The following is a 26824-nucleotide window of genomic DNA, read 5'->3' on the forward strand; positions in this document are numbered from 1 at the left end:
AGTTTTTGAAGTCTGAAGAGCATAGCTTTGCGGAAAATTATGAGTGGTCTGAGCATTTGCTTCGTAAATACTACCCAAACTGGCCTACTTTTCTTTTCTGGCAGTTCACGTTTAAGTGTTGATTTTTTTTTTCTTTTAACAACGCTTTCTAGCTCCTTCTGCCCTCAGACACCTCATGTAAGCTGTCATTTTGCTCAAGATAAGAGGAACATTGCTTCAATTCTGGTCAGTTTCTAGAACTGTGTGATATTTAATGAGCCTGTCTAGCCTAACTGAGCCTCAGGCATATGCCTGTGTGTGTGTGTGTGTGTGTGTGTGTGTGTGTGTGTGTGTGTGTGGTGTGAAAAGCAGATTGTCATCTGGTGGCGGTGGCTTCCTATAAAATCTCCATGGGGACAGGGAGTGGTGGGGACATGAGTTGAGAAACTCTGGCCCGGCCATTTAAAGTTCTGTGCAGCTTTTTGGTGATGAAGCTCTTCCAGAAGGCCAGGGTGAGGCCCAGCCTTGGAGGGGAAGTTGTTGTGACCATCTGACAGGCCTTCAGTTGGATTTGAAGCTGGAAGCCATGTTGATGACAATGTTAGTTCTGCCCCAAAGTTACTGGCCCCCTGTTTGGTCGGATTCTCCACCAACTAATCCGCGGCTCTGTGGCTCCTACCAGCTCCCAGGAAACTGCTGATGCAAAGCTTTGGGCTTGGTTACCTGGTGAAGCCTAGAGATTGACAGCAACTCAGTTTTCTTTGTTTTTTCCTACCCATCTGATTTCCTGCTTTCCTGAAAGCCGCCTTCATCAGCGAGCATACAACAGTTCTTGGAAAGGATCAAGACGTTTATGATTCTCAGAACCTATTAATCAACTAAAGTTTTCCAAGTGCCAGTGATACACTTGGGTGTCTGAGGACAGAGAAGCGAAGGGGCCAGGTAACTCTTTTTAGAACCGGTTCTGGCAAAAGCTGATCAGAATGCACATAACTGTAGCACCGTTTCTTACAGGGGTGAAAAGAATTCACAATCCAAAGGGCCGAACATTAATGGTCAGAAGCTAGCAGTCCTGGTGTCTGCGCCTGTGTGACACAGACCATGTCAGATCAGGGTGTAGGAAACTATGTCTTGCCCACAGGCACGTAAGGAGAAAAGGAGGCTGGGTGCTGGGGTGCTGGCTGGGAGCCCCGGGGTGTCCTTGGGCTTCGAGCCCCTGGCAGATTAACCCTTTGCCGCAAGGACTGCGAGGGAGAAGCCTTGCAAGGAAAGTGCAGGAAATCTTAGCCGGCGCGGGGACCGGGAGGGCCGCGGTGCCGACGCTGCGACGGAACCAGAACGGGGTGGGGTCAGGGTGCTCCCTAGCGCAAGGAGCCCGCCGGGGTGACCGGGATGGAGGTCGTTTCTTGTGGCGGGGAGGGAGGATGGGGAGCTCGGGCGAAGTAAGAGCAGAGGATCCTCCCGCCCCCGGGGCCGCGCGCCGCCAGGCGCCGGGCTAGGCGGCGGCGTCCTTGTCGTCGCTTTCCCTCTCGGGTTGGCCCGGGCAGGGCGGGCCGGGTGGCGCTCGAGGGCCGGCCTCCGAGTCCGCACTTTTCCTCCCTCCCTTCCTCCCTCCTCCCGGGCAGTCCCGGGCGGCCGGGCCAATGAGCGGCGAGAGGAGGGGAGCGGGAAGCAAACGCTCTTGGCCGCAGCCCTCCTGCCGCGCCCGCGGCCACTGCGCCAACGCCAAGTTTGCGCCCCGAGAGTTTGCGCTGGGTCGCGTCCTCCGGCTCGCCGCTCGGTCCCCGCGAGCCAGGCGGCCGCGCGGCCCTCGGGACAGCCACCCGCGCGCACTCGGGCGGGAGGACGCCGAGCGGGGTGGCGCGGCCTGGGGCCGGGGCTGCCGCCTCCCGAAGATGCAGGATGGCAGCAGAGCCTCCTCCCAGCCTCTCCTACCGCACCACGGGCTCCACCTGTCTGCACCCGCTCAGCGAGCTCCTGGGCATCCCTCTGGACCAGGTAACGGCGGGCGGGCGGGCGGCCCTCGGCTGGAGCGGGAGCGCGGGAACCCTCCCGGAGCCGGAGCGGGCGTGAAGCCTGCGGGGGTGTTGGTGGGGATGTTATCTACCTCCGTCCCCGCCCCCATAGCAGATTTCACTGCTACAAACTAGACAGGTGGAGTTTTGTTTGTTGGTTTTAAATTGATGTTTTTCTCCTGTAAGTGTGAAAAAAATTGGTATACCTTGCACAGAAGGTTCGAATAAACTTTTTTGTTTTGTTTGAAGTTTTGGGTTTCCTCGTTTCCTGTAACCCAGGGCTAAAACATTCTGATAAATGACTCAAGTGTTTCTTTCATCAGTGTAGTCAAGTCTTTATTATTTTTAAGTTAGATGAAACTCCTTAGAAACTGAACCTGAGTGATCTATATGCAAAAGCCTGTAGCTTTTGAATGAGAGACCTGGGTTTTCTGCAGTGAGGCTTGTGAAATCGGGCTGACAGTTATTTTGTACCACCTGTGATCAACATCGTCAAGGGAGGAGGGACACAGGATGCTGTGGTTTTCCCAGGGCCTTAGGTTATTCAGTCAGTCTACCCTCGGGGGTCCAGGCTCCCTAGTAGGACAGGTTAGTGGGAGAAGAGAGGCACTGTTGCAGGTATTTGGACTGTCCAGCAACTGTCTGCTACCATTAAAACTGAAAATGGCAGCAAACAACGGTAATTCCAGGTAAGAAATTTTCTCGAGGGTTGAGGCTATCTTAACCCCTTTTCTTGTCTCCTTAGGTGCTGCAGGCTAGATAGGCCCTGTATTTAGCAGTGAGTCAATAAATATACAGTTGACCCGCGAACAACACGGGTTTGAACTGCATGGGCCCACTTATATGTGTATATTTTTCAGTAGAAAATACCACAGTACTGTACCATCCGAGGTTGCTTGAATCCACAGTTTCCGAGGAACCACAGATACAAGGGGCCGACAGTAAATTATAGACAGATTAACCCCATGTAGTTCAAGGGTCAGCTGTATGTTATTTAAATGGAATTGGGTAAGGCATGCTGGAGGACGGCCCACTAGTGATCTTTTAAAAAATTCTTCTTTCCTTCAAACAAGAGTATACCTGCTGCTCTTTCCACTCACATTCCCTCAGCAACGAGGAAGTGAGACCTAGATGTTTCCCGTATTCAGATGCTGTTTACTGAGCCACCCTTCCACCTGGCTCCCTCTGAGGATCTGATTCAGAACTCCACCTGATCTGACTGTCGGCCATCAACTGTAAAATCCAGACGGTCAGGAAATTGGGAGAGGTATCAGCTGCTAACGCCTGTTCTTGTAGTGAGAGTGTAGTGACTGCCAGGGACCTGCAAAGGCAGAAATAATACCAAATTCTTTAGCCCTGAAATGAAATATAACTCAGAGCTGAATTTCCTTCAGGGGAGTTCGTTGGTACTTACCCCTCTACTCTCCATCACAATTTATTTTAATTGCATTTTCCATTTTCAGCAATTCAGCACAGCTACAGAGAAGAGGAATCCAGGGAGGTTTTTTGTATGGAAAGAGTTAGATTGTTAATGAATCCCAGAGATTGACGACTGAGAGGTGCCTAGGATGATGTTATTAAGTGCTTTGTAACTGCCTCCACCCTCATCCTCCATCTCCTGGATTTCTGGCAAAAGGAATTCTGGTTTTAATTTATAAAAAAGAACAAGAGAGCCTGTGGGATGTTTAAGGCTGGAAGGAAGGGATTTCTGGGATGAACTGAAGGAAAAATTGTGGGCGATAGGCAAGGAAGGAGCACCTGTGATCTCTTAGATCTTAGGAAACCCCACTGCCCTCCAGCAGGGTCAAATCTAAGCGACTCTCAGTGGAAGAAGCACTGAAAGGGCAGTGCCCCAGCTGGCTCATTTCAGGCCGAGGGAGAATCCCAAACCATAAATAATGTGGTTTGAGGCTAAACTGCGGCTTGAGAGTTTGGAAGCTTGATGTGTTTTTCTCCCTCGCACTTTCAGGGGCTTTTTAGTTGTTAGACTGACTTGGGAGTAATTTGTGCTCTGCCAGAAAACTTCCTTTATGACTGCTGGCTGGTATTCTACCCTCCTGGAGCCTCAGAGTCTTCACGTGTAAAATGGGAGATGACAAAAAGACCTACATTTTGGAGCCGAGACATTTTATATACATATAAAATGCCCTACAGTCCTTGTATCAGACAGGGTCCTGGCAGGAAACAATTCAACTCAATGGATGGCAATGAAGAAACTTTGATGAACTACTTAGAGAGGTGTGGGTGGCATTAAGGGAACCAATAAAGGAGGTTCAGGTACCAAGACCTGGGCAAGGGAAAGGGAAGAAAGTCCTCTTGCCAGGATACAGGGGGGAAGTAGAGAGAGAACCTCAGCCCTTCTGCTCCCCATCTCCTGGCCTTTCCATCTCTTTTTTCTTGCGGTACGCGGGCCTCTCACTGTTGTGGCCTCTCTCGCTGCGGAGCACAGGCTCCGGATGCTCAGGCTCAGCGGCCATGGCTCACGGGCCCAGCTGCTCCGCGGCATGTGGGATCTTCCCGGACTGGGGCACGAACCCGTGTCCCCTGCATCGGCAGGCGGACTCTCAACCACTGCGCCACCAGGGAAGCCCCCTTCCATCTCTTGCAGTGGCCCCCAGTGGGTGGCTGGCCTGGGGCACCTGGGCGATGTGGTCTGCAGGGGCTCCCCCTGGGGCACAAAATTGGGAAGAGAAAAATGGAGCCAGGTCTGGAGGACAGTCCTAGGGTGAGAGCCCAGTCCTTGATACATGTTTGCTCCTGGCCCATTAAAGAGTGACTTTTTATTGGCCTTCGATTTGCTAACAGTGATAAAACATATACCTCACGTTGTCCAAGTGGTTCTTCATATGCCACTTAAAGATAGTGAATCCTTTTCTTAATGTCTTAACATTTCACACGTGTATTTTTAATTTCTGTATTGATTGCACTTGTGAGAATGTCTTTGGCTTCTGGGTCTCCCTGTGTCAAGTTGTTTATTATTTGCAAAACCTGAAATATCTGTTGAGCATTCTACTATGTGAGTGAAGAACTCTTTTTTTAAATATTTTTACTGGAGTACAGTTGATTTAAATGTTATGTTAGTTTCAGGTGTACAGCAAAGTGAATCAGTTATACATATATCTACTCTTTCTTAGGTTATTTTCCCATATAGGTTATTACAGAGTATTGAGTAGAGTTCCCTGTGCTATACAGTAGGTCCTTATTAGTTATCTATTTTATAAATAGTAGTGTGTATATGTCAGTCCCAATCTCCCAATTTATCCCTCCCCCAACCCTTTCCCCCTGGTAACCATGTTTGTTTTCTATATCTGTGACTCTGTCTTGTAAATAAGTTCATTTGTACCATTTTTTTTAGATTCCACATATAAGCGATATCATATGATATTTGTCTTTGTCTGACTTACTTCACTCAGTATGACAGTCTCTAGGTCTATTCATGTTGCTGCAGATGGCATTATCTCGTTTTTTTTTATGGCTGAGTAACATTCCATTGTATACATGTACCACCTCTTCTTTATCCATTCATCTGTTGATGGACATTTAGGTGGCTTCCATGTCCTGGCTATTGTAAATAGTGCTGCAATGAACTTTGGGGTTGCATGTATCTTTTCAAATTATGGTTTTCTCTGGATATATACTCAGGAGTGGGATTGCTGGATCATATATATGGTAGCTCTATTTTTAGTTTTTTAAGGAACCTCCATACTGTTCTCCATAGTGGCTCTCTTTAATTATTTTTCATCTGATTCTTCCATTTATCTGTTCTGTTAGCTCATGGGGGGAGCCTGTGTGCAATTGTGACTATACTCAGGAAAAGTCTATGGTTTTAGTTTCCAGGGACTTTTACTAGCCTGGCCTCCTCCTAAAGATGTTAAATGCAAAATCATCTTATTTAATTAGAGACTAGAGCACAGCAGTTCAGATCCAGAGTATAGGAAATGGATGACTTAGGGGCCTTCACAGGTGCCTCACAGATGAGTTTGATGAAAACTGCGTTTCTAGAATGAGTTTCTTTCGAGCAGATGTGGAGCTCGGGCAAAGAACTGAGGATGACTATTTTGTTTGATTTTTTTGTTTAAATCATCTGCTCATGCCCTCTCCACTCAGTTTTGGTCGTGGGGTATGGCATGATCTGTCTTTAAACTATCCTAGCCTTCGAAGTTTGCAAAGTTGACTCAGCTACCAGGATAGACGCGGTAATACTGACGTTGCTAATTTGTGTGGTACACGGTCGTATCCTAGGAGCTGTGCAAGAGGAGAAATTCCTGGCTTTAAGGAATTTGCAATTTGGTGGTGGGGAACCCTGAGTGCCAGGAAATGATTTTTGAGATTAAAGCAGTCCAGGTTTAGGCCTATTTATGTAAGCTTGTGTTACAGTTTAAAAGGCAAGATCAGTGAAGACCAGCTCTGAAGGCCTGACCCTCTCGACTTATGGTGATATCAGCAGTGGGTTTTGATGACTCCACCGGGGCCTCTGACCACAGTGTCTGTACCTGCCTGGAGCTTTCAGTCACCTGGTTGGTTCTTTTGCCTATTCTTGGAAAGCCCAACCCTTAATTTTCTCTTCTTATCTAAGTCTTGCCCTTGGTTAAAAGCCCAGCTCACATTCCACAGTCATTATTAAATCAATTAAATATTTATTTAACACTAGTAGTACCAGGGACTTGGTCAGGTCTTAAAAAAAAAAATCAAGGTTCCTATCCTTGAAGAGTTTATACGCCCATGGAGGAGACAAAAGACCTATAGAAGTGCTGTGTCCTCACAGACCTATGTAGGTACTAATAGAGGTTTGTAGGTGGTACCTTAGTGGAACAGAGAAGGGAAAAGCCACAGGACACCTTGGACTCTTGTGGAATTTACTGTTTACCTTTGACACGGTTTATATTTGACACTTGACACAAAATGTTACCTTATTTTGTTAGGTATCCTGCCTGGTTTATAATACTGAGTTTCAAACTAATTTAAAGTCTCCTTGAAGTCTAGGTTTTATCTATCCTGGTATTCCAAGCAAGTAGTAGCGTGCTCAACAAATGCTTTTCATTAGTAGCAATATATGCCAATGCTGACGATATACATGATCAGACTTTGATACAGAATCTTCTGTTTTTAAAGTGGAGAGAGATGGATCTTTGTGGGAGGGGTGGGGAGGGTCCTCTACCGAACATTCCCCCTGTGGGTGCTGCCTCCAGGCTGTACTCTTGGGTTTCTGACTTGAACAATCTACTCTCCACCCTGGGGCTTTCCAGCTGACCCCAGGCTCAGGATGCATACGGCAGGTCACAGAATGTCCATCCTGCAGAGAGCCACTTCATTCATTTTTTTGAACTACGAGGCTAGGTCTCCTCTCCCCACTTAATTTCCCTTTCACTGTCTGATAGTGAAATCATCGGCTCATGGGAGGAGCATCATTTGGCTAGACTACAAACAGCAAATACTGAGTTTCTGCCATGTTCCAGGAATTCCTGGGACTGGGTGAGGCTGTTATCATTCAAACATGAATAAAATAGGGTCCATCCTCGAAAAACTCATTGTTGGGTGGGGTGGGGACACAGAAGTCAACCAATGTTGCTCCTGTGTGGTGCCTGGACCTGCAGCATCAGCCTTGAAACTTGTTAGAAAAGTTATTCTCTGCCTGGCACCCTGTCTGCTGCTCTGGGCACAGACCCAGCCAGCGGGGGATTTCATGAGCCCTCTCGGTGATGCTGGGATGCCCAAAAATTTGAGAACCACTGCTGTATGCAGATAAATGGGATACAAATTAATTAAGCGCAGTGGAGGCGGGTGAGGTGTGGTTGTCAGAGAGCATCTCACAGGTGAGGAGGACCACGAACTGAGTCTTGAAGGCCGAAGAGGTATTTGTCAGGCAAAGTGGGTAGAAAGAACAGCACATACAGAGGTGGGGAGGTGTGAAACTGTGCACTTCGTTCAAGGAACTGAGTCCACTGAAGTGGCTGGTGAGGCTGCCCTTGTGAAGATTTTGGGACTCTAGGCTGGGGAGGGAGGCAGGGGTCACATCATGAGGAAGCTGGGAGGCTCTGGTGAGGTGTTTGTACTTCACCCTGCAGAGACCAGGGGGAAGCAAACTATTTCTATAACGGGCCAGACAGTAAATATTTTCGGCTTTGCAGGCAGTACAGCCTTTGTTGCACGACTCAACTGTGCCATTGTGCGGTGAGAGCAGCCATAGACAGTATGTAAATCGTTGGGCCTGGCTGTGTTCTCATGAAACTTTATTTATGGACTGAAATTTGAATTTTATGTAATTTGCACATTTTGTGAAATTTTCTTCTTTTGATATTTTTTTCCCAACCCTTTAAAGATGTAAAAACACGTAGTTAACATGCAGGCCACACAAAACAGGCAAGGGCTGGATTTGGCCTGAGGACTGGAGTTTGAGACCCCTGTTATAGATAATTTTCCTCACATTTGGCGGATGGACCGTCATCAGTATCTATTGTGAAATATGCTTCTGGGATTTGACTCAGACCTAGTGAATCCAAATACATTTCCGAGTGACAGGGCTGCCCAGGTGATCCTTGTGCTACCTGAAGTTTAGAGGCATTACTACCATCCAAGGGAAGGCGTTGAAGGGTTTAAGATGTGAAAGGATTTTCATTTTGTGAAGTGGGGCAGGAGGTCCTGGCTGAAGGAGGCAGGGATGGAGCAGGGGTTTTTGACAATGAGTGGATGTTTGGAGCAGTCTTAATGGGGGAGCAGAGAAGGAGCGGCCTGGGGTCAATTTAATGGGTTGCTGAGTATAATCGACGCACTGAAAATCAAAAATTTCAGGATTGGTGCCAATATGTGGTTTTTGTCTTTCAGCAGCTCCTTGTAGGAGCAAAAGTAAAATAAATAGCTGGACGTTTGCAGGGAAGGTTGTTGGAACGTTAAGAAGTAAGGGTGTTGAAAGATGCTGACAGGTAGCTGGAGGTGATGGCAGTGAAAAGGGAAACATTTGGAGATTGGAGGGACTTTGAGGGGCGGGTGCAGGGGAAGTGAGAGAGCCGGGGGCCAGGGTATTTAAGATGAAGATTCCTAGGGAAGCTTCCCTGGGCAAGGATGAAAGTCAAGGTGTGGCCATGGGAGAAGGGGTGAAAGTCGATTCAGTTTAGCAAGTCGAGGAACTGGGGAATTTGGTTGATCGTCCTAAACGTTGAAGCTGCCTAGGTGACTGGGGGTGTGAGGTGGAGAGAAAGACTCTGTGCTACCTAAACTCTCCAGGAATGTGGAGGTAGATTGGTAGATCCTGACAATGAAGAAGGACCAGAGAGGGTATGACAGGCTCTGCTATCAGGCACTCAGCCAGCCACTCTCCAGGGCGCATCTCATTTAATGTTAGAACGCAGAGTGGGGTCTGGAGGGAGGTACTTCCTGGCTGGAAGGACGGTGCCTCTCAAAGGGCGTTGGAAGGGCTCTCTTAGCCCCTTTATCAAAGGAGGCAGCAGCTGAGCCTGTTGAGCGGGGGTCAGCCTGCTCTGTTCTTTCAGTCCCACCACCCCCTGTTCCCTCCAACCGACACCATCCTAGGGCCCAGTTCACACTTGGCACTACTTAAACACTTTATTGAATAAATACAATACCAAACAAAATACATTCAAATGCTTTCTAAAGAAGTCAATTTTAAAGGTCTTTCCGTTCAGGTTAATGACAAACACAGTAAAGGCAGATACGCTACTTTCACATAATTGGCTGATTCTATACAGCACTTACATCTTTTAGTCCACAAGTATATTCTTAAATGACAGAAGGATGGTGGAAGAAAAATGGTCCAAAGCAGCAATGGGGGAATCTGGAAAAGCAGTGACTTTCTTCTCTCTCCTTGCCGTTTGTGGTGGTAAAATGGGAAAGCAGACGCCTGGGGGCGGACAGTTCTCCCTCAAGGCTAAGAGGGAGGGAGAGAGCTGGGAAGACACCGAGGCTTCCGGGAGCAGAGCAGACTGAGGGCTTTGAGGAGGACCTCGGAGCCCATGACTGCAAGCCTGCATGCCGGGCACAGGAGGCTCAGGGATGAGCGGCGGGGTGCTCGGCAGGTAGAGGTGTCCCCGGGGGCCCCAGAGTCCTGGTAAGGCCGCGGCCAGCGACTGACCCTGGGCCTTGTGGTCTTTCCTGGAGCTGCACACAAAGAGGGTGGGCAGCCTGGGAGCTGGGCAGGGCTCGAACCCAGGACTGCCTCTGCAGACTTTGCTCATAGTCACTGCCCTGCATCCCAGCCGCTGCTTCCCTGGGCGCTGTACCATCAGTGCAGCGGATGAGTTCTTTCCTGTGCCTCAGATCCACTGCGTCGTTCACACCTTCCAGCTTCTGCTCACACTTTTCCCTCTGCCTGACATTAGTCCTCATCCTCATCCTCATTTCCTTTTTCATCCCCTCCTGTCTGCTCTCTGGAACCCTGGCCTTGCTCTCTCCTCTCCCCTTATAGATCATCCCCCCGCCTCCCCCAGGGCCAAATGGATCCGATTTTATTTTCTTTTTTTCTCCATAGCACTCTCTCCATACTGTATGTGCTTCTCTTTTTGGTGGGAGAGATTATGTTTATTGACTTTGTATATGCATATCTACTTGTCTGCATATTGGTTATGTGTGTGTTTCTGTCTTTTTTAAAAAATTGAAATATATAGTTGATTTACAATGCTAGTTTCAGCTGTACAGCAAAGTGATTCAGTTATATGTATATTTTTCAGAGTATATTCCATTGTAGGTTATTACAATATAGTGAATATACAGTACATATATTCCCTGTGCTATACAGTACATCCTTGTTGCTTACCTATTTTATGTATAGTAGTTTGTATCTGTTAATCCCATACTTGTAATTTATCCCTCCCCCCGCCCTTTCCCCATTGGTAACCATGAATTTGTTTTCTATGTCTGTGAGTCTCTTTCTGTTTTGTATATAAATGCATTGGTATTATTTTTTAGGTTCCATATATAAGTGATATCATGTAATATTTGTCTTTGTCTGACTTACTTCACTTAGTAGGATATACGCTAGGTCCATCCATGTCGCTGCAAATGGCAATATTTCATTCTTTTCTCCCACATGGTGCCTCTTACTTTATGTCTCAGATATTTATCATCTTGCTGCCCTGCCTGATTCTGAGAGGCTTCTCTCTGTACTGGCTTATGGAGTACCGGATGCCAAATATTGGGCCAGAAGGGGATACAGAGATTAATTAGGATCTCTGCCTTCTAGGAGACAAACCAATGCGCACTTGGTAAATTACTTTATTACGTGTAAACTCTTGTAAAGCAGTGTGTTCAATGCTCCAGAAAATGTGTACGTGTGGGCCTCAGCACTCCTGGGCCTGTCCTGGGGAAGGTGAGGGGAGCTTCCTGGGAGCTGCTGCTTTAGAAGGAGAAGGGGAAGGTGCAGCGGTGAGGCCAGGTGGGACAGGCAGAATATGCCAGGAAGAGGAAGCTGTTTGAGCAAAGGTACTGAGGCTGAGGAAAGATGACCTTTCTTCTTGGGCAGGGAGTGAGGCTGCATCTTAGTCATCTTGGTATGCTTGTTAGTACGAAGTAAGAACTAAATAAACTTGGTTCCCTTGAAGTGGAATTTTATTTACATAATTTGCACTGGAATGGATGACTAAGTGATGATAAAATTAGGAGCCGGTTCTTTTTACCAACTGGTTAAACCTGTTTATTATTTGGACCCTACACTTCAGATCGAATAGGCCTAATTTCTGATTTGAGAGTTAATTAATGGCCCCATTACTGATAGTTAAATGTGAATCTTGGGTTGTTTAAATATAAAATTCTCCATTCCCGTTTTCATTATGTGGAGTTGATAGATGCATTACTTACCATTATAAAGGCAGATATTAATATCATTTTTTGGGACCAGTTGTCTCAAGTGTGTGTGAACACCATGTACAGTTTTCCTTTTGCAGTTTGAAGTCAAGTCACTTACATACAGAAAGTGCTGTATACCCAAGTACTCCCAAGTGTTTTTGAAGCACAGCCTCTGAATTACATTTATAAAGAAAAATTTCATGGAAAGATTATAAGGAGATACAATCTGGAAATATCTTTTTGTAGCAGCAACTTGTAAAAAGAATTCAGCCTGTGTAATTTAATAACAGTATTTGGTTGTATGCTTTTCAGAAGCTTTCTATTTTAGGTAAGTCAACCCTTTCAGTAAACAAGACAAAGGGAGAACTTGCTGCAGTCTTGTTAATGACAATTTCTAGTAGTTTTGCCAGGATAGCAGAAGGTTAGAGAATAATCAGCGGGAAAAGTAACTTCAAGTAGTTTATTCGGGTTAAAAATATGCTTTATTAAAAGCCCACTGTCCCATAGGGCTTAGAAATGTGATCATCTGCCACAAGATGAACTCATTAACCCATTTTAGTTAGCCAAAAAATAGGCACTCGGTTAATCATTTACCGTCTTCCTTATAATAGTGGGGCTCTGCCTATAACTTTGTTATCAGTGGTTAATCATTTTTTGAAGTATGGTTTTGAAAGTCCACACAGCATAAAAGGGGCTCTCAGTGTTGCGTTAGGATTTCTGGCTGGGGGATGGTGCTGGGGATTTTGCAACCATCGTATTATTACAGATACTCCATTCTCCAGCCTATTTACCAAAACGACACCACAAAGCTCGGGTTTGAAAGCTGCATTTGAAAAAGGAGCAGGGGTACATTGGAAAAGTTTTGTTCAGAGAGTTCTAACTTCTTATTTCAAACAAGTAATTAAAAAATGAGTGGTTGTCTCCCCCCCACCCCTATTTTTGTCTCATTCTGTACTTCTCATTTGAAACAGTCAGCAGAGGTATACAACACAAGGTTGCTAAGGCCTAGAGGGAGTTGCTAAATTCAAAAGTCATTTTGTGAAATTTTATGAAGTGGTTTAACTGTGAGTGTCCCTGGGTTGAGACTTCTTTCGTCCAGCGACTTTTTTTTTTTTATCCCTGGCATCATTTTTTGCTCTGTCTTTTTAAAAATTTAATTTCATTTATTTTAAATATTTATTTATCTGTAATGTTTTGTGTTTGATTAATTTTTTTGGTTTTTATTTTGTATAAATACAGTTTAAAAAAATGAGTTTTCTGACTAGGTAGCTTATGGACTTAGTATCAAACCACAAGGCAGAAAAGGGGGTGTAATGAAAGGTCAGTCCCTGTGGTGTACACCCCCCTCACGCCCCGCCCCCAGTTTGCAGCTGCTCAGATCCGCTCCCCGCTGGTGGCCAGAGGTAGGCGAGGCTGCCATGTACACAGAATCTTTTTGTCTTTTCTGACACAAACGAGAGTGTACGGTTCTTCCACTCTTCGCCTTTTTAAAAAAACTTAACAGTGTCTCTTAGGGATTGATTCATATCTGCATCTACAGAGTTCTTGTGACGTTGACTTCCTTTCTGCCTTTTCTGAGAGTTCTGCTTCTCTGCTTCCAGGAACGGCCTTGTCCTTTAGCAGACGCTGAAAGACGCTGGTGGGGGTGGGTGATGAGTTTGGGGAGGGGTCTCCCACATTGGCATGGTCCCCAGGAACATGGAGAACATGGGGACCACGTTCAGTGGGGCAGGTGGGGCGACGGGATGGGCACTGAGCTCAGGGCGAGCAGAAGATGGGCTTTGCCTCCAATTTCCCTGGGAGGGAGAGCGCACACTCTGGACTTAGGCATGAGGACATTAAAGATTCCCTTTCCCTTGTGCCCCAGGGATGAAAATGGTTCTGCCTCCCACTGACCCGGAGTCAGCGGAAGTTTTGGTCTCTCCGTCTGCTGGAAATGATGCTCTTTAAGCCCAATGCAGCTCTAAAATTCTGTGATTCCAAGATCTTCAACAGTAGCAAGGACGGCTGGGTTTTAGATTGTAAAGAAACACTTCTTGAGGGTAAAGGCCCCCCTCCAAGGCCTTTTCTTTCTTTCTCTTTTTACTTTTCAGTGGATGTAGCTAAAAGGATTGTATCTGTATATTTTCCTTTCTTGTTTCTCCCAGTGAAATGAGTGCATTTCCATGCATGTTGGCTGAAGCGAATTGACCTTCAGGGCTCTGGAATCTCTCTTCTTCCACCTCCTCGTTAGAGCAAGGTCAGAACGCCTTAGGAATTTGTGTGCTTTACAATGGAAATAAGACCGTGTGAAAAAGAGCTTCTGTTTCTTGTTTACTAGAGATGTTGAGCTGGTTTTCCTCCCTTCTCAATTCCAAAAGAGAATCGCCATTCATCTCCAAACAGTAAGTGTTAACCTGCCTGCAGGTTACTGAACAAAAGGGAAGCAAATCAATTTGTATATGAAATTCTACTCAGAGAGCTGTTTTCTACACATTGTGGAGGGAAGAACAAGAAGATTTTTCATTTTCTTAATGTGTAGGGTCTGGGGTTGGAGTTTACAAAAAGAGTATAATAAAGGACTGTTTTGTAACCTCAGCCTTATCGAGTTAACATTTACCTCAGTTTTATAGTGAACCTAAGTTGCAAAACTTAAGTTGACTTATGTGTTTATCTTTCTGCTGAGGTATTGAGAGCCGTCATAGATATCTTTATCCGACGGCCAGTTTTGTTATCTTAGTTTGAAAGAAGGGCGAAAGGAGGCTATAAACTAAAAGTAATCATTTCATCAAGATGCCAGGTGGGACCCAATTTCACTGTCATAACCAGTAATGAATTATGCCTGTGCATCTTAGCTAGTGGAAACTGCAGAGAGAATTAGAAAGACAGTAGTGGGCTGTAAACTGATTTAGAAATTGACCACTTACAAGTTTTTAGGAGAGCTGGAAAACCAGCTCTTGTGTGCTTGGCGACCCTCAAATATTTATTAGAGTTATATGTGTCGAGACTTGGTTCTCTGTTGCAGAGTTTCTAGATGCTATGGAGAAGTTAGAAACGAGCAGGAAAAATGGTCTAAGAACAACTGGACTGAAGGTTCCTAAACAAAAAAGGAAATGAACTTGAGTAAAAGAGTTGACGAAAGATGGCAAGAGCCACAGACTGTGGAGTAGCCATCAGTGAGGACCATAAAATGCCGGTTAGGTAACCATGGATGGGGTGTGCCACTGATGCGCCTCATTTCCTGAAGAAGGCCTTGAACTTGATGGCCTCAGAGAAGTCCTTTGTCGTGTCATTTTGTAATTATCCCTCTTTAGCTCGAGGGAAAATACTAAGGGTCTCACCAATATTTCAAGAAGCGACTTGCACCTCATCTAAGGTTTGCCCTTTGCTTCATAATAATAGATCACATTCTATGGTAATTAAAGAAAAACAAACTTATTTTGGAATAATTTAAAATTCACAGAAAAACTGTACTGATAGTACAGACAGTTTTTATATGTGCCTCCCCCGGTTTTCCTCAATGTTAGGTACACTTGTCAAAAGTCAAACATCAACACTGATAGAAAACCATTAAATAAATTCCAGACTTTTTGAATTTCACCAATTTTTCCACTAATGTCCTCTTTCTAGTCTAGGATTCTGTACCTTACAATTCACCCATTTCAAGTGTACCAGTCAGTGTTTTTTTTTAGTATATTCACCAGTTTGTATAACCATTGGCATAACCAAGAGAAGTCTCAGGAGACATGACACGTGAATGCAATGTGGTGTCCTGGATGGGATCCTGGAGCAGAAAAAGGGCATTGGGTAATAAGGAAATCTGAATAAAGTATGGGCTTTAGTTAATACTAGTGTATCAATATTGGTTCATTAACTATGACAGATGAAACCTTTATATGTAAGGTGCTAATAATAAAGGAAATACGTTGTAGGATATATGAGAACTCTCTGTATTATCTTTGCAATTTTTCTGTAAATCTAAAACTGTTCTGAAAAATAAATTTTATTTAAGACATGATGCTTTTTATTTTAAATCAAGGATTGTTAGTTGTGCTATGTCTGTGAACATTGGGACCAGCGTGCTTTTAGAGAATTTTCGAGTCAGAAGAATGGAAAGAAAGCACACAGTTACACTGGTATGTGTCTGTGCTTTACTTTAAAGTCAGATTTATTAAAATCATTGCATGCATCTAAGTCACTTTCAGTAAAGATATAAAGGACTTTTGGTTCATCCTGAATCCATCCGGTAATCTTCATGAATGAATAGTTGTTTAGTAAGATAAATATTTCTCTCCCTGTAACATCAAACAGCAGAACCACCCCCGGACAAAACTCTCCAGGCATTTACCATTGCTCAATGAGATATTTCCTCATTATTTTGACCACAGAAATGCTATTCTGCATCTCAGTTGTCCATTCAACCGGACCATTCTGAGTGTATATTGCTTAAGCCACAAGAATTCACGCGAAAATCTTCTCAAGGCATTATGGAGTGCAAGCTGTAAAAAGTGACTAAATTTTAGACCCAGGCTGTGTAATGAATGTTTGTGTTTCCTTCTGGGTTCTGTCCTGTGAACTTACCTTGCTCTAACATAGTAGGAACAATGCTGGAATAGACTTTGAAGAGCCGGGTTCTAGGCTTAGAGCCAGTCTTTTGTAGATGTGTGACCTTGGACAAGCTATTTAACCTTTCAGAGCCTGATTCCTTATTTGTAAAATGAGCTAATATATATACATTAGGGGTGTTTGTGTATTTCAAATGAGGCAGGTGATCCATAGGGAAGATTTTAGTAAACTGCTCAGTAATTATGTGGATGTTGTTTGCTATCATTTCCCCATCACCACCTTCATCACATTTTTGAAGCTCATAGGGAAAAATGCTTATGTCATAGCACTGAGCTTAAGTGAGGTGAGTGTAGGTGGCATTTGGAGGGGAAGTTGGGTTTTCAGTTAGAATCTGGTGAAGAGTAAGAAAAGACTCGACTTTGGGGATTCTATGGGATGAAGGAATTTCATACTTCAAGGCAGAAAAGATGGGGCCAGAAGAAGGCAGTGAGTAAAGAAAGGGGTGACAGCTGGAAAGAAAACTTTTTTTTTTGACTGTAGTGAAATGGGAAGGTGGGGATCCAAGCTGAAACATTAGTAAACTTAGTGAACCCAGGAAGTGAGAAAGAATCTCGCATAGGAATGACTCTTTTTATCAGGTAAACATTACCTGTGTTGGAATCAGATAAGGTGAGAGGGAAGGTGAGAGATTTTGAACCTAGTTCCTATGAGGAGGATTACAGAAGGAAGAAGAGGTGTTTAACTTAAAGAAGAAAAGCCTTAGATAGGATATAATAGTAGTTTTCAGATATTTGAAGAATATAATTATGATGTGTCCTCTGCAGAATTAAAGGATGGAAACTTCAGCGAGGTAGGTTTCAATTGTCAGAAATTTCTTATTAATGAGAGTTGTGTAGATAAAAGAATTGATCATCATTGGAGTTCATGAGTCCCCCATCCCAGGCAGTATTCAAGCAGAGGCTGTGTGGTGATGACTCCTATTGTCAGGGTCTACTCCCTTCCTTCCTGATGTCCTTCCCTGCTTGCCCTGAGTTCTTTCTTTATCTAGCTGTCAGTCCACAGTGATCCTAGTTTCAGTATTAATTCACAAGTAAGTCAGTGGTTTAAAGAGTGACCTTTCTCAATGGGCATTTAAAGATAGAAAGATCCCTAAATGTTAAGCAGTAGAGGAATAGTTAGATTGAATTATGGTATACTCTAGCTGTGGAATTATATACAAGTGTTAGAGAAAATAAAGTCAGATTGAAAGATATTCATCATATTGAGTGAAAAGAGCAAGTTGAAGAACAGTATGTATATTATGATCCCATGTCCTGTTTAAATTTAAAAAAATAAAAATGCTCTCTCTTTCATCTATTTATCTATCTGGTTTTGGAATGATAGTCACCAATGTGTAGCTAGTGGTCACAGTGACCTTGACCCTCTTAACAGTCACCCCGATTGCTGCAGAGGATAAAGGAAACTTTAAATTTTTTACATCTGTGTTTTCTTAATTAAACATAGTATTTGGGTATTTAAAAACATTAAAAGGAAAGGTCTTCAAGACCCAAAGGAGTGAAATAATTGTGCAAAATATCAGGTTGTCTGGTGGTTATTTTGGGGCTCTCCCAGTCATAAAGCAATGGGGTTGCAGAGGGGAGTATAAGAGTGTCTTGGCAAACGGAACTTCTTCTGACAGAAATGGAGAAACTGGAAACAGAGGTTGACTGAGAGGTGAACTAATGACTTCTGCTTGAGCCATATTAAGATGAGAGCAGGATTTCAAAAAAGAAATGCCCTGAAGGCAGTGTGAGGCATGAGAGATCAGAGCTGGGGAGATGGAGACTTGGAAGTCATTGGCATGGGTTGGGGTGGGGTGAATGAAACCAGGAAAAGGAACAAACTCACTGAGGGCGGAAATGAGATGAGACCACAGCAGAGACTTGTTCTGGTGAACACTCCCCATTGAATGCCTGTGGAGGAGCCCAGAGAGAGTGCAGCATTAGGAAGGTAATTTAGTAGCACAGAAATGGGTGAGGGTGGGAGGGGTGTTGCAGGGCCCTCAAGGGAGGAGGAGGGTTGAATTTTTTGAGAAAAATATTGTTTGGGATGGTGGAGAAGGCAGTTTTAGAGAAGTGGTGAAGAGGGAAAATGATACAGTGTTTAGGGAAGAAATGGACATATGTGTAGACCATTCATAAGAGGAATCTGATGGCTTTGAAGAAGAGAGATGAGACAATGGCAGGAAGGGCCAAAGGGAGGTTTGTTTTCGGTTTTAAAGATAGAGGGGAGGGCCTCCCTGGTGGCACAGTGGTTGAGAGTCCGCCTGCTGATGCAGGGGACACGGGTTCATGCCCTGGTCTGGGAAGATCCCACATGCTGCGGAGCGGCTGGACCCGTGAGCCATGGCCGCTGAGCCTGCGCGTCCGGAGCCTGTGCTCCGCAAAGGGAGAGGCCACAACAGTGTGAGGCCCGCATACCACAAAAAAAAAAAAAAAAAAAAAAGAGGGGAGTTATCCATATCTGAAGACAGGAGTGAAGAAATCACAAAACCTGTGGAAAAGAAGTTGACAGAGACTCGATGCAGAGTGGGTTAAGTGTGAGAGGGGACAGGATCCAGCACATGGTCAGCTGAGGACATGGAGACAAGGTCCCCTCTGCACCTGGAAGGGTGGGTGTGGGCCTGAATCACTTCAAGATGGAGACAGGAAGAAGCACAGGTTGCTCCTCCTGAATAGCCTTGGCTTTGGTTCTTCATTTGACTGAAGAATACCTGGATGAACATGTGAAAACAGATTTATCAGCATTTGTTCTTCAGAAAGAGCCGAGTAGATGGGAACCATCAAAAGGGTGGGACAGGGCTCAAAGTATCATAAGGACTTAAGGCATCCTAAGGACATAAGGTGTCATGAGGTGACTCAAGTTGTCCTTGTTTACAGTGGTCACCATCAGAATCACCCGGGCAACACTTTAAACGCAGGGATTCCTAGGCCCCACCCCTGATCTTTCTGAGTCAGAATTTCCTAAGAAGTCCCAGTCTAAGACTGAGGGAGTCTAAAGAATCGACCTACATCAGCGAGCAGGGAGACAGAGTAGTGGAAATCAGTGAAGAAAAACAGAAAAAAAGAATAAAAAGAAATGAGGACAGTTTAAGAGACTTCCAGGACAGCATCAAGCATACTAATATTCACATTTTACTGGTCCCAGAAAGAGAAGAGAAAGAGAAAGGGGCAGAGAACATATTTGAAGACATAATAACTGAAAACTTCCCTAACCTGAGAAAGGAAACATATATTCAGATCCAGGAAGCACACAGAGTCCCAAATAGGATCAACCCAAAGAGGACTACATCAAGAGACATTGTAATTAAAATGGCAAAAATTAAAGATAAAGAGAGAATCTTAAAAGCATCAAGGGAAACACAAGTTACAGGCAAGAAGGGAGTGGCATGATCAAATTGGATTTATCCAAGGGGTACAATATGGTTCAATATTCACAAATCAATCAGTATGATACACCACATTAACTGAAGAATAAAAATCATATGATTGGGGCTCGTTGGTGGTCCAGTGGTTGGGACTCCGTGCTTCCACTACAGTGGGCAATGGTTTGATCTCTGGTTGGGGAACTGGGACCCTGCATGCCATGCGGTGCTGCCAAAAAAAAAAAAAAAAATCATATGATCATCCTAATAGATGCAGAGAAAGCTTTTGACAAAGTCAACATTCATTTATGATAAAAACTCTCAACAAAGTGGGTATAGAGGGAACATACCTCAAAATAATAAAGGCCATATGTGACAAGCCCACAGCTAACATCATACTCAGTGGTGAAAAGCTGAAAGCATTTCCTCTAAGATCAAGACAAGGCTGCCCATGCTTGCCACTTTTATTCAACTACTATTAGAAGTCTTAGCCACAGCAATTAGATAAGAAAAAGAAATAAAAGGAATCCAAATTGAAAAGGAAGAAGTAAAACTGACACTACAGATGACATGATACTCTACATAGAAAATCCTAAAGACACCACCAAAAACTACTAGAGCTCATTAATGAATTTAGTAAAATTGCAGGATACAATTAATATACAGAAATCTGTTGCATTTCTACATACTAACAATGAACTATCAGAAAGAAAAATTACAAAATTAATCCCATTTATAATTGCATCAAAAAGAATAAAATACCTAGAAATAAATCTAACTAAGGAGGAAAAAGACCTGTACTTGAAAAACTGTAATACACTGCTGAAAGAAATTGAATATGACACAAGCAGATGGAAAGATATACTGTGCTCATGGATTGGAAGAATTAATATTGTTAAAATGACCATACTCCCCAATGCAGTCTACAGATTTAATGCCATCTCTGTCAAAAAACCAATGACATTTTTCATAGAACTAGAACAAATAATTCTAAAATTTGTATGGAAAAACAAAAGGTCCTGAATAGCCAAAACAATCTTGAGAAAGAAGAACAAAGCTGAAGGTCATGTTCCCTGATTTCAAACTGTACTACAAAGCTACAGTAATTAAAATAGTATGATATTGGCACAAAACCAGACACACAGATTAATGGAACAGAATAGAGAGCCCAGAAATGAGCCCACACTTAAATGGGAAATTACGACAAAGGAGGTAAGAATTTACAGTGGGGAAAAGACAGCCTCTTCAATAAATGGTGTTGGGAATTTTGGACAGCTTCATGCACAAGAATCAAACTAGACTACTCTCTCTTACCGTGCACACAAAAAAATTGAAAATGGATCAAAGACTTAAATGTAAGATCTGAAACCATAAAACTTCTAGAAGAAAACATAAGCAGTGAGCTCTTTGACATCGGTCTTAGGCAATATTTTTTTGGGTATGTCTCCTCAGGCAAGGGAAACAAAAATGAAAATGAACATATGGGACTACATCAAACTAAAAAGCTTTTTAGGGCTTCCCTGGTGGCGCAGTGGTTGAGAGTCTGCCTGCCAATGCAGGGGACACGGGTTCGTGCCCTGGTCCGGGAAGATCCCACATGCCGTGGAGCGGCTGGGCCCGTGAGCCATGGCTGCTGAGCCTGTGCGTCTGGAGCCTGTGCTCCGCAACAGGAGAGGCCACAACAGTGAGAGGCCCGTGTACCGTGAGAAAAAAAAAAGCTTTTTCACATTGAAGAAAACTATCAACCACACAGAAAGGTCACCTAATGAATTGGGGATGACATTTACAAGCAGTATATCTGATAAGGGGTTAGTAACCAAAATATACAAAGAACTCAGAAAACTCAATGTCAAAAAACTAAACAACCTGATTAAAAAATAAGCAGATGTTCACATCCCTGTTTGGGTCCCAAAAATGGGGGGGCAGACAATCTGCATAGACATTTTCCCAAAGAAGACATACAGATGGCCAACAGGTACATGAAAGGATGTTCAACATCACTAATCACCAGGGAAATGCAAATCAAAACCACGGTGAGATACAACCTCACCCCTGTCAGAATGGCTATTTCAGAAAGACAATAATTAACAAGTATTGACAAGGATGTAGAGAAAAGAGAGCCCTTCTGCACTGTTGGTGGGAATATAAACTGGTGCAGTCATCATGGAAAACAGTATGGAGATTCCTCAAAAAATTAAAAATAGAATTATATAATCCAGCAATTCCTCTCCTGGCTATTTACTCAGAGAAAACAAAAACACTAATTAGAAAAGATATATGCACCCTTATGTTCACTGCAACATTATTTACAATAGTCAAGATATGGAAGTGACCTAAGTGCCTATAAATAGATGAATGGATAAAGAAGATATGATATATATACACAATGGAATATTACTCAGCCATGAAAATAATGTAATCTTGCCATTTGTGACAACATGGGTATACCTAGAGGGTATTATGCTAAGTGAAATAAGTCAGACAGAGAAAGATAAATACTGTGTGATTTCACTTATATGTGGAATCTAAAAAACAAAACAAATGACCAAACATAGCAAAACAGAACAGAGTTATAGATACAGAGAACAAACAAGTGGTTGCCAGAGGGGAGGGTAGTGGAGGGAGAAAAGAAATAGGTGAGGGAGATTAAGAAATACAAACTTCCAGTTCTAACACATATATATGGAATCTAGAAAAAAAAAAAAAATGGTTCTGAAGAACCTAGGGGCAGGACAGGAGTAAAGACGCAGACGTAGAGAATGGACTTGAGGACATGGGGAGTGGGAAGGGTAAGCTGGGACGAAGTGAGAGAGTAGCATGGACATATATACACTACCAAATGTAAAATAGATAGCTAGTGGGAAGCAGCCACATAGCACAGGGAGATCAGCTCGGTGCTTTGTGATCACCTAGAGGGGTGGGATAGGGAGGGTGGGAGGGAGATGGAAGAGGGAGGGGATATGGGAATATATGTGTACGTATAGCTGATTCACTTTGTTATACAGCAGAAACTAACACACCATTGTAAAGCAATTATACTCCAATAAAGATGTTTAAAAAAAAAAAGTTACAGTAACCAAAAATGAGTTACAGGTATAAAATTTACAGAATGGGGAATATAGTCAATAGCGATGTAGTATCATTGTATGGTGATGTAACTAGACTCTTTGTGGTGATCATTTTGAAATGTATAGAAACATCGAATTATTATGGTGTAAATGGAGCTAGCATAGTGTGATAGGTCAATTACACTTCAAAAGCGAACAAACGATCTCATAGAGAAAGAGATCAGATTTGTTGTTATCAGAAGCAGGGGGTGGAAAGAGGCGGAACTGGATGAAGGTGGTCAAAGGGTACAAACTTCCAGTGTAAGACAAATAAGTACTAGGGATGCAATGTACCACATGATAAACAGAATGAACACTGCTGTACGTTATATATGAAAGCTGTTAAGTGAGTAAACCCTAAGATTGCTCATCACAAGGAAAATCTTTGTTTCTTTCATTTTGTATCTATAAGAGATGATGGATATTCACTAAACTTATTGTGATAGTTGTTCATGATGTACGTAAGTCATATCATTATGTGGTACACCTGAAACTTCTTCGGTGCTGTATGTCAATAATATCTCAATAAAACTGGAAGGAAAAAAACCAGACTCAGTCTACACTTCAGGATCTGCCTGGGATGCTAGGAGTCATTTAAGAGGAAGCATGCCTTTCTGGAGCATAAATACGTTGCATATTGTCTGAAGGTTTGTCTGAGCCTTTACTTCTCTGGGGGCTTGTTCTGAATTTTTGCTCACTTAGGGATGTCAAGTCTTCCATGGTGATCAGGCACCTTGCTATTTCTAAGGCTGGGCTGGCGTTTGTAGGTGTGGATATGTGTTTGGTTGTTTACTGTTCTTAGCCTGCCGTGTTGTGTCTTGTTCCCACAAAGATTCCAAGGCATTTCTGAGCACCGTGGAGTCCTTTTCTCTAGGTGCTCTTCCAGGTTCACAGGGTTGCCTCTTACGCCTCACACAGGCAGACCTCAGATATCTTGGGGGCTCAGTTCCAGACCACTGCAATAAAGCGAGTATCTCAATATAGCAATTTTTTCTGGTTTCCCGGTGCATGTAAAAGTTATATTTACACTATGCTATAGTCTGTTAAATGTGCAATAGCATTATGTCTAAAAAAACCAATGTGCCCACCTTAATTAAAGAATACCTTATTGCTAAAAAATGCTAACCATCATCTGACTACACAAGGTTGCCACAGACCTTCAATTCGTAAAAAACATTATCTGCAAAGCACAGAAAAGTGAAGTGCAATCAGACGAGGTATGCCTGTATAGTGTTCCCATTTCACTTTTAAACTTAGGTAGAAAACCAGTGCGTTGTTAAGTTTCTTCCTTTCTTGACCTGACTTATGGAAATTCTTCTTTTTCTGCTTATTCTTTCACATTAATTAATCCAGGAGTCTAACTCTTAGTGCCGAGACTCTCTTTTCTTCCTTCTTGCCGAAGGTAGAGATTGCTGAACCTCTTCTGGTGTTGTAAATTGTTTTAAATTTGTAAAATAAGAATTTGGAACTATTTTTGTAGGGGAAGTGGGAAGAAGAAAGTGAGCTCTATGGAACCATAGTAGACATTTGCCCCGGAGAGCACTCCCCATAAACTGTGGAAGAGCCGTTTAGGTGCTTGTACGAGATGTGATCCCTATATTTTGTTATGGAATTTGCAGAATTATCCTAACAATTATTTTTTTCCCGTCCTCATTTTAAACACAAGCAGATCTAGGCTCATTAAGATTAGATCACTTGTCCAAGGACACCCGAGCTAGCTAGTGGCAGAACTGGTTGTCTGACACCAAAATTGATGCTCTTTCCTATATGGCATGCTTACTATTTTGTTCATATCTTCGGAATTAATAAAATGTGGCCATGGTGAGAAGGCTAGACCTCTGTATTACATGGTCATTGCACACAGAGTTGCTGTTGGTCGGTGTTTAAACATTCCAGGAAGCTTGGGAATCCTCTCTTATGTCTCAGAAGGACGTTATATTCGTATCTGAATGAACAAGTTGTGACGGTCCAAGATGTTTTAGCGGAAAAACATAGGAAGGTATTTTTATCCCAAAGATGTTTAGGTTTGAAATAAATGTTTCCAACCAACTTGGTAAATAGTTTTATAACCATATTTACAGGCTGCAGGTTTTGCTTAAAACGGAGTGGCTTATGCTTTGCTTTCCACATGTCAGAGTGTAGAACTTGTTTAATTAACTAGAAATTAGTCATTGGGAATAACTCAAGGTTCTATGTTTTTTCTTCTGAATTTCTGGTTAGTTTATTTACTTTCAGAAGTAGATGTTCTCTTTCTCATGTGGTTTTCTTAAGTCCCAGACTCAGATAGAGTTAAAAAGCCTTTACATTGTCCAAGGTGTACCTTTGATGGAATATTCTGATCTGTGCTACTTCTTCAAAGGTTCCGCCAGGGCTCTGGTTCAAAGTGATGGCATTTCAGTCTGGCCTCATTGACCCTCCAGATTCAGGCCCGGCAGCCAGCCAGGGAAGAACTTGCCCGGCAAACTTGCTTCAAAGAGCAAGTGCTTATCTATTCTACACAGGGTCACACTATTGCCTCTCTTTCTGTTTCTCATTCCCTTACCCTAGGCTGTAGGAAGGGTGGTGAAACTCAGGACACGTGGATTTGTAAGTGGTTGGACCTGGAGAATGAGGACAGTAGGGATAGGTATGCTAGAAGCATCACTGAAGATGGAACACTTGTTGGTACAGCCACTATGAAAAACAATGTGGAGGTTCCTCACAAAACTAAAAATAGAATCACTGTATGATTGAGCAATCCCACTTCTGGGCATATTTACAGAGGAAATGAGATCTCTATCTAGAAGAGATATCTGCATCCCCATTTTCACTGCAGCGTTATTCACAATAGCCAAGACATGGAAACAACCCGTGTCCAATGACAGATGAATGGATAAAGAAAGTGTGGTTTGTATATGTACAATAGAATATTACCCAGCCCTCCCCGCCCCCCCCCACCAAAAAAGGAAGTCTTGCCGTTTGTGACAACATCGATGAACCTTGAGGGCATTATGCTAAGTGAGATGAGTCAGATACAGATAAGCACTGTATGGAAGCTTCCGGCAAACTCCAGCCCTCTTACCCACATTTCCTTCCTCCCAATCATTTATTGATGTACAATAGTAGTTAAAGGCAGGGAGTCAGAGCTGGTATTAACTCCCTGTGAGGGCAATTGGCTAACCCTCCCTGCATTTTAAAAAAAATGTTTTATTTTACATTGGAGTATAGTTGATTAACAATGTTGTGTTAGTTTCAGGTATACAGCAAAGTGATTCAGTTATACATGTATCTATTCTTTTTCAAATTCTTTTCCCATTTAGGTTATTACAGAATACTGAGCAGAGTTCTCAGTGTTACATAGTAGGTCCTTGTTGGTTATCTATTTTAAATATAGCACTGTATACATGTCAGTCCCAAACTCCCAGTCTATCCCCCCTTTCCCCCAGTAACCATAAGTTCCTTCTCTAAGTCTGTTTCTGTTTTATAACTAAATTCATTTGTATCATTTTTTTAGATAATGCATATAAGTGATATGATATTTGTCTTTCTCTGTCTGACTTCACTTAGTATAATAATCTCCAGGTCCATCCATATTGCTACAAATGGTATTATTTCATTCTTTTTAATGGCTGAGTAATATTCCATTGTATACATGTACCACATCTTTTTTTTTAACACCTTTATTAGAGTATAATTGCTTTACAATGGTGTGTTAGTTTCTGCTTTATAACAAAGTGAATCAGCTATACATATACATATATCCCCGTACTCCTCCCTCTTGCATCTCCCTCCCACACTCCCTATCCCATCCCTCTAGGTGGTGGCAAAGCACCGAGCTGATCTCCCTGTGCTATGCGGCTGCTTCCCACTAGCTACCTGTTTTACATTTAGTAGTGTGTATATGTCCATGCCACTCTCTCACTTCATCCCACCTTACCCTTCCACCTCCCCGTGTCCTCAAGTCCATTCTCTACTTCTGCGTCTTTATTCCTGTCCTGCCC

The 26824-nt window shown here is 43.2% G+C and overlaps 1 protein-coding gene across 1 annotated transcript in view; it reads left to right on the forward strand.

The window, feature by feature from the left end:
- The first annotated feature begins 1730 nt into the window (after positions 1 to 1730).
- The window catches only part of MBOAT1 (membrane bound glycerophospholipid O-acyltransferase 1), a 113115-nt gene continuing 88021 nt past the window's right edge, over positions 1731 to 26824 (forward strand). The window contains exon 1 of the mRNA XM_082848485.1: positions 1731 to 1977. Coding sequence (XP_082704611.1) covers positions 1882 to 1977 — 96 coding nt within the window. The 5' untranslated portion in view covers positions 1731 to 1881. The remainder of the gene's footprint in view (positions 1978 to 26824) is intronic.

The sequence above is a fragment of the Leucopleurus acutus genome (genome assembly GCF_964270905.1).
Source record: "Leucopleurus acutus genome assembly, chromosome: 10".
Lineage (NCBI taxonomy): Eukaryota > Metazoa > Chordata > Mammalia > Artiodactyla > Delphinidae > Leucopleurus > Leucopleurus acutus.